The sequence below is a fragment of the Melanaphis sacchari genome, unplaced genomic scaffold (genome assembly GCF_002803265.2).
Source record: "Melanaphis sacchari strain LSU unplaced genomic scaffold, SCAv2.0 Contig20_pilon_pilon, whole genome shotgun sequence".
Lineage (NCBI taxonomy): Eukaryota > Metazoa > Arthropoda > Insecta > Hemiptera > Aphididae > Melanaphis > Melanaphis sacchari.
Genome location: NW_020271042.1, coordinates 6,329,897 through 6,338,841, shown reverse-complemented (window position 1 = coordinate 6,338,841; position 8,945 = coordinate 6,329,897). Strand labels below are relative to the sequence as shown.

General features: G+C 26.5%; 1 protein-coding gene and 1 pseudogene across 1 annotated transcript; both read left to right on the top strand.

The window, feature by feature from the left end:
- The first annotated feature begins 2,104 nt into the window (after positions 1-2,104).
- LOC112593682 lies at positions 2,105-2,951 on the top strand (annotated as a pseudogene).
- Positions 2,952-3,634: 683 nt separating this feature from the next.
- Positions 3,635-6,218, top strand: LOC112593565 (T-complex protein 1 subunit alpha). The gene is made up of 3 exons (XM_025338024.1): positions 3,635-3,956; positions 4,023-4,151; positions 4,759-6,218. The coding sequence occupies exons 1-3, from the start codon at positions 3,804-3,806 to the stop codon at positions 6,139-6,141; spliced, it is 1,665 nt and encodes a 554-aa protein (XP_025193809.1). The 5' UTR covers positions 3,635-3,803; the 3' UTR covers positions 6,142-6,218.
- The last annotated feature ends 2,727 nt before the right edge of the window (positions 6,219-8,945 follow it).

Below are 8,945 nucleotides of genomic sequence, written 5' to 3'. Positions count from 1 at the left end.
ACCTATGTAAAGATATGTATTATGTAAAATTATGTAACAATATTTATTAATTAATATGGTATTAAAAAAGTATAAAAAAAGCTTATAAAGTATTTTGTCGTCATATTTTACCTTATTGCATTGGATGATCAGAAGTTCCTTAATGTGTTCAAACGTTAAATTCCTCCGATTATCTGTAAGTATATACGTATAGGTTTTCTTACTTTTCGCTATTAGTGTTTTCACTGTTTTATTTTCGCGGTTTTCACATAGACTCTTTGGAAATAACGACCGGTGTCAATTTTATTGATATTATGTGGCTGTGAACGTGAAAATACGACGAAAAACGAATATATGTGTTATAAATAATAATATACACTTTAAAACTACAAATATGCATTCAATATGCATTTAATAGGTAAAAACGTTGAAATATGCAAAATATGCAAAATAAAATTAGTGTTATTTTAATAAGAGTGATCTAAATGGGGCACAATTTTCATCAGATTTCAAAAAGCTTATCCCAATACAAATATGCATTTGCATATAAATCCGGTCCCTACATATTATATATCCTCAATATTTTATAAATTAAAAAATAAATAAGTACCTACTATAGTATAACAATTTTGTCACGTTATTTTTATTGCTAATGTGACACGTATGTTCATTGTAGTGTATTGTGTAGGTATTTGTTTTTGTCTGTTTTAGTTTTCTATTACGTTGTCAATTAAAATAATTTTAAAATGTCAAAACATAAGAAAAAGGCAAAGTAGAATGCCAATGTACATTTTAATAAACTGAGTCATCCGTAATCAGAATTTTACTCACCGGTTATAAGTGTTATAACCCAAAAAATCTATACTATAATATATCAAATATGTATTTTTTTTTCAAACTGTTAAGAACAATTTTAAGATTAGGTATATAAATAAATATGTACTTTTTTATTAACTATATTTATTTATTATTTATTCATTATTTTTATTGAGCATTTTTTTTTTTTTTTGAATTTTAACAGCATACTTTTACATTTTTCAAATTTTGTAGTGTATATTTTTAAATTTTTCAGAGCATATTTTGTCTATTTTTAGTAGGTATATAAATGCAAGCATATTTAACACTTTTTTAGTGCAATAAATACATAATACATAGCCCTGACAATAACTAATTACAATAGTTAAAATTATACATATATTATTTATTTTTTTTATGTTTGTTTACATTCTATTCCGTCGTCCTGCACTTCGTTATAGAAATAATCATCAAAATGCATGTGATTGTTTTTTCTGTTTTTAATTCCGATTTCAATTTTCAATCATAGTTATTCATAATTCGTTTTCTGTATTTTCGTCAATGGTAGTTTTCAATTATACATACGTTACATATATATGTTTTATTAACAGCAAAGTCCATTGTCTCGTGTTCGCCGTTATCTCTTTAAAAGTGAGCATAAACCATTTTTTATTTTATTTTGAAAAACAAGAATAATTTTAAATCAATGATAACAATTCTTGTACATCATACAGTAGCGGCGCATCAGGGGACGTATCAGGTAGAGCCATAGCCATACCATTGGCTTAACCATAGACATAATAATATTCTCACTTTTCATAAGTAGAAAATAATGGTATTTGTATTTTCACTGTACGGTTTATATGTAATTTAGATTAATATACTTCTATATTATATTGTATAATTTTTAAAAATTATATAATATTATTTTTCTAATTACATAATTTTTATATATATTTTATAATTTTTTGTTTAAATCTCATTTTTGTGGCCCTACTTTATAATTGTTGGTCTCACATTGGCCCTACTTAGAAAAATATCCTGGCGCTGTCACTGACATCGTGTCACACACTCAGTCATCGCTACTCTATCGATAAATAAGTGCTTCCGACCCATCCCCTGTAGAAGTCACTCACCCTGAAGCGTGTATGTTTATTTTCCCGTTTCCGACGCATCTATTCGTTGTCACGCCTAATTTTCTATTTCTGATAAAACCACGATTTCTATATTCAGTTTATCTTTCGTGCCTTTAAATCTTGAGACCTTAGATCGTCGCATTCATCGTCTTGTGTTACGTACTCACGTCATTTGTTGCAGTTCGATAAAAACTTCTTGTCAAATGTCTCTGAGAGCCATTCAGATAAAAGCATACAGTCATATGGCAACATTAATAAAATCACCTTGTCCATGAAACTTGAGTCAGCTGCCAACTGGCAAAGACCGAGCGTTTGCTGAAAGACGTAGATCCATTCGATCGTGGTGCGCTATGATTTTACAAACATTATATACATATTAACATGCTCGATCATATTGAAAATTATTTTATGTTTGCCATTACGTCAGATCGAGATCTGTGTGGTGGCTACTGTGAAAAAAGTTAAACAAGAACTAGACAGGCCTGATCAGAAATTGACAAAAGTCTTGTGTGTAGGCCAAAAATCAGAAGAAGTTTTAGATAAATCGTATAAATCTAACATTTTATATACAGTTTTCAAGATAGGAAAAGATTATCCCACGTTTCTAGAAGCTTCAAAAATATTCAATGAATGTAATTACGCCAAATTTATTGCTTGTCAAATATTTTACAACCGGATTGTTACTAAAGGTACATCACAAGTTGATTGAATTTCCATTTATAACCCAGATTTCTTTCTCAAGGTGGTTCATATTACTAGTTTAGAAGAAGTAGAAGAAAATATGAGAAGTTACATTGAATTTTCTACTGTTTCACTTTTGTTCTTTGCCATGGTAGAAAATACCTTGTGGATCAATCTGCTCGTATGATGGCTACGGATTCTGCATCTAAAAATGTTAAATCGCTGAATGAAAAATTATCCTTGGAGTATAACCGCAAAAAAGAATTTAAAATTACATCAGAATCATCAGATCTTATTGATATTGTTTCTGGAAGTCAAGTTATAACTGGAAAAAATATTATTTTATTGGAAACCACTTGACACTTGTTAATTTTGTTGAAAATAGTTGTACTAGATTTTGAGCACAATAAATATTAAAAAAATAAATAAATCTGTATACTACTGTACTTACATGTTTTAAATTATTACAAACAGCAAAATTATACATGTGTATTTATGTGTGTTATAATATCAACTATCAAGTATTAAAAATTGTTAATTGTATTTAAATATCATAAAATATTTAAATATGTTACATAAATTAAATATTGATTATACAAAAATTGACTGTATTAAAATATTTAAAGAATTGAAAAAAAATTAATACAAATAATAGTTTTCAATAAATAACAATAAAATATAGATTTCTGTTTAAATAAAAAACAATTACTATAATGTCAGTGCTTTAGCACTTTTTACCGAGTTTGGGATTGGCAATTCCTACATAATATATTATGTGGGGATTCAGCTGATGTTTTACTTGTTTTTTTTTTATAATTCCATGTCATATAGGACAATAATTAGGGCAGTAAATAGAACAGTTCGTACATACTACATAATACATAATGTTTATATATGTTTGGAGTGTTTGGACCTTATCCTCAAAATCCGTTTCCAAACTCTTGGTTATATGGTTAAGGTCTTAGAAGAAAAAAAAAAGATAAGCATAATGAATAATAGTAATAATATATACTTTAAAAACATAACCTCAAATCCTAATACGGTGCACCGATGCACAGAATGTCTATAGACTATACAGTATAGTCAGTATACATTTCAATTGTAATTGCATTCTGAAGAGGTGTAATCGAGAATAATCAGAAACAGGCATAAACGTTAGCAAGTATTTTTGCTAATTATTTAAATTTATCGTGTGAAAATTAAAAACAAGTCATGTCTGTGAGTGCGTTGACGGTGGCCGGTTCTAGGACTTCTGGAACACCCATCCGTACACAAAATGTGATGGCAGCAAATGCTATTGCAAATATTGTTAAAAGCTCATTAGGACCAGTTGGTCTGGATAAAATGTTGGTCGATGACATAGGAGTAAGTTAAAATAATTGTTTAACTATTAAGAAATATTGTGTGAAAAACTTAAGTTTATGGTTTTAGGATGTCACTGTAACCAATGACGGTGCTACTATTTTGAAATTGTTGGATGTCGAACATCCAGCTGCTCGAGTTCTTGTTGAATTGGCTCAGTTACAAGATGAAGAAGTTGGTGATGGTACTACATCAGTTGTAAGTATACTATCTTACACGTTGAAGTTTTTATTTTATAACTTAATTCTAGTCTAAGTACTGATAATAGCAACTTAAATACTTATTTTTGTTAATTCATTTTTTTTAAATTTTTTATAGTTATTTGAATATTATACGATTTAACACAACTTACACAACCAAAAAAATCATTTTTCTGGAATTTTATTTTTTTTATTTTTTATTTTATTTAAATAATGTGCTTAATACTTATAACAATTTTAAGTATACGAGTATTAATTTTCCTAATTTTAATAAAAACTAATGTTATTATTTAATTATTTTCACCAACTGACAATTCCATTTGCTAAACAATCAGTTTCTTAAAACAGCTAGTTAAAGGCTTTGATTTAAAAGCTTTAAACCTTACTGGAAGGGAAAATATAATGGTTACCAAAGCTTTTAAAATTAAGTATGGTAATAGTACTTAGTAATAAAGATTCAAAAGGCTCTCGTAAATTACATTATTCTTATTGGTCTATACCTGTAATTTCTTATAAACTAATAAAAATCTGCTATCTCAGTGCTCTTGAATTTTCTGATTTTTCTAATATACATACATGTGTCATATGTTTAATTTATTTTTCAGGTTATAATAGCTGCGGAATTACTGAAAAATGCAGATGAGTTGGTTAAACAGAAAATACATCCAACATCTATCATAAGCGGATATCGATTGGCATGCAAAGAGTCTTGTAAATATATACAGAACAATTTAACTGTCAATGTTGATGATTTACGCCGTGATTGGTTGGAAAATGCTGCTACTACATCTATGTCTAGCAAATTAATCATGGCTGATTCAGAATTCTTTTCAAAAATGGTAGTAGATGCATGCATGCTTGTAAAACGACCATCTGATAAACGTGGTGGAGTGTCTGTACCTATTAAGACCATTAATGTACTTAAAGCACATGGTAAAAGTGCACGAGAAAGTTTACTCATTCAAGGATATGCTTTGAATTGTACTGTTGCTTCTGAAGCAATGCCAAAAAAAATCTTAAATGCCAAAATTGCATGTTTAGATTTTTCTCTACAAAAAACTAAAATGAAATTAGGTGTACAGGTTTTGGTTAATGATGTTGATCAGCTTGAAGCAATACGTCAACGTGAATCTGATATAACTAAAGAGCGAGTTCAAAAAATTTTAGCAACTGGAGCTAATGTTATATTATGTACGGGTGGTATTGATGACATTTGCTTGAAATATTTCATTGAAGCCAAAGCTTTAGCTGTACGTCGTGTTAAGAAGGTTGATTTGAAAAGAATTGCAAAGGCTACAGGTGCAGTTTTTTTGACTTCTTTAACAAATATGGAAGGAGAAGAGACTTTTGAAAGTTCTAGTCTTGGTGAAGCTGCTGAAGTTGTACAAGACCAAATATCTGACGATGAATTAATAATTGTTAAAGGACCGAAAGCTCAAAGTGCTGCATCAATTATACTACGTGGACCAAATGATTTCTATTGTGATGAGATGGAGCGTTCTATTCATGATGCCCTGTGTGCTGTTCAGCGTGTACTTGAATCCAAATCTGCTGTAGCTGGTGGTGGAGCAGTTGAAGCAGCTTTATCTATTTACTTAGAAAATTTTGCTACATCTTTGAGTTCCAGGGAACAACTGGCTATTGCAGAATTTGCACGCTCTTTATTAGTTATCCCTAAAACCTTAGCAATTAATGCTGCCCAGGATGCTACAGAGTTAGTGGCTAAACTCAGATCTTACCATAATGAAAGTCAAACAAGTAGTGAAAACGATGTTTATAAATGGTACGGATTAGATTTAGAAGAAGGCGAAATACGTGACAATTTAAAAGCTGGTGTATTAGAACCGGCTATATCTAAAATTAAGTCATTGAAATTTGCAACAGAGGCTGCAATAACTATTCTCAGAATAGATGATATGATTAAATTAGATCCCGAACAAAAAGCTGGCCGAGGATATCAACAAGCTTATGATGCTGGAGAACTTTAACTAATTAACATTATTTGTGAAAAAATTAACACTAGGTTACTAATATTTTTAATACATTTTGTATGCTATGTGAAAAACAAAAAAATATTTTATTTTGTTATTATTTAAACTATTTTCATGCCTTGTAAGCTTACATAATAATAATAATAATAACATTCACTTTCAGATACATTTATAAATAAAAAAGTATTATCTTTTTTTTTATACACAATTATGTTTAATAAAATTCTTAATTTTTACTAAATTAAATTGTTGACTAATGTATCAAGTGAAAACTTAAGATATTTGATAATTCCTAAATAAGACATCTTACTCCTTAATGTTATTAAATTTTTTATTTATTTGAAATCCTAACATTTTTGTTAAAAATAAATGTGCTTAAATCTATTTTAAATTCAAAGTTGAACATGAATCGATTGATTTAACAATAAATAATAAAAAATGCTTTATTTATCAACTTGTATAGGTGTTTCAGATTGCTATGCTATCACCTAACTTACAAAAGATTTGAAAATGTAATGAGGTTGTTATTAGTTACATCAGTTGTTACTAAATAATTTAGTATAATTCTATAAATATTATGCACATTTAAAATTGAAAACTTTGACAAAATACTTTTAACATGAAAATTAATTATTTTCTGATTTTGTTATAACTCAAAAAGAAAACATACATAATGTTTTCAAAATATTTTGACTGAGCTATTACCACATATTTTTCTTCGTCATAAATTGTTTTCATAAATATTTTAAATTTTAGTATAATTGAGATAAATGGCCTCAATTTTTCTTTTGTAAGGATTTGTAAATTATTTTATAATTAATTATTATATTATCTTGAACTTTTATAGGAAAGACTTAAACATTAAATACGAGTTTGCTTATTAGTAATTTATATTATAAGAAAAAAATATATAAGCAGTTTTATTACATAAAGTTAAGTTATAAATTTCAACTAACTTTTCACTTATCTTACTTTACTTTATATACATGACATTGTATGAAATGTTTTTGGAAAAAATTATTTTAACCTAGGTACCAATACCTATTAGTATTAGTAATTGGTTTAATAGTATTTTAGTATTGTACACATAAAATATAAGCTGACAGAATACTATCAAACTATTTTGTCATTAAAAATGTGAATAATTAAGCATATAAACATGCAAAAAATTGTCTTAATATTAAAAGTCTTGATTTAGTTGATTGGTTTTTGACCAGTTGTATCAAACATAGCTATAATATTATAACATGTTTTTGAAATATGGTCTTTTTTAAATTTTCTACTTTCTGTTTCTGTGATATTTTTTAACTTAAATCAATGTTCTTCAGGTCTCATATCTAATAGATGTTTTTTTTTTGTTTTGTTTTAAGATGGTTGTAATAGTTATGGTACTAAAAAGTAGACCTATTATATGTCTATTTAATATTAAATTATAGCCTGTAGGTACTTCATTTTTTCTGAAAACCTTAAATGAAAGTTAGGTTTCTAAAGACACCAAAAATTTCCACTCTTATTCTTAAAAAAAGAATTTAGAACATATTAAATATAGTATATTCCAATATATCAGAATTCATAAAATAAAGTATAGATGAAAATGATTTCTTTTAAAACTTATAATACATTATATAAATATATTTAAATCATAGTATACATATATATCATTTAATGAAAAAATGTATAAATTAAAACAAAACATTTTAACTTTTATAAGCTTTCAGGCTAAAAAAAAATAAAAAATATATATATGGATTGGTAGAGAGCAGTATGGTTATTATAGTGGGAGTACAGTTATAACAAATACTTATTATAATAGATATATTAATTTACAAAAACTAAAAATAAAATAAAATAGCTTAGTGAGAAAAAAATTAAGCAATATCATATTTACACACATCAAAGAAAATAAAAACGTAATAATAAATAAATTCCGTTTTGTAAACTATCATCATGCATCTGTACATAATAACATATTGTTTATTGGTTTCTATAATTATACAATTTAAAATAATTAAAAAATATTTCAAATATACAGTATTGTAATGCTGACTTGACTTTAAAAAGTATACAACAAATTTAAATTTACAAATTATAAGGATTATAAAATCTTGAATATGACAGACACAAAGAAATAAGTTGATTGAATAAAAATTATTATTGTGAAAAAAAAACTACTTAATACAAAATAATAAATAATTTCATATTATTAATTGAAAAATACTCTGTAAAAAAAAAAAAAGCTTCTTTTGAGTTTATAAATAAAACAGTTAAAATTCATTTCAAATATAATGCCTCCAAGAATAGCCTTTTTAAAAGTATCATTATATACATAACATATAAACTATGTACAATAAGTAGTATAAAATATTTAATAGTAAATTGTACTGTTATTTATCATCTAGGCTACTCTGTTTTTTCTTTTTAATTTGAGCACTAATAATATTATTTCTGCCCTTAAGTATGTAAGTATTGTACACATGATCTCATATCTAACAACATTAAGCCCAACTTAACATTAAATAGGTAAATATACATACTATATACATCGCGTCTCAAAAATATTCAGATATTATATTATTGTGTTGTTACAAAAATGTATAAAATCAGTTGTCACATGGAAATTTAATTCAATATTTTACTGACAAAATTTTAAAAATAATTAAAATCTTTAATTGTAAGAAATTGAGACACTCGGTATACTTATGTACACAATTTATATGTAAATTTAACTTAATAATATATATAAAATTATCTTGAATGTTATTATAAACTGTATGTAGGTAAACACAAAAAATGAAAATATA

Coding starts and splice junctions, on each gene's coding strand:
- LOC112593565 (XM_025338024.1), top strand. CDS start 3,804: ATGTCTGTGAGTGCGTTGACGGTGGCCGGTTCTAGGACTTCTGGAACA. Junction 3,957..4,022: donor TGTTGGTCGATGACATAGGA/GTAAGTTAAAAT, acceptor TTATGGTTTTAG/GATGTCACTGTAACCAATGA. Junction 4,152..4,758: donor GTGATGGTACTACATCAGTT/GTAAGTATACTA, acceptor TTTATTTTTCAG/GTTATAATAGCTGCGGAATT.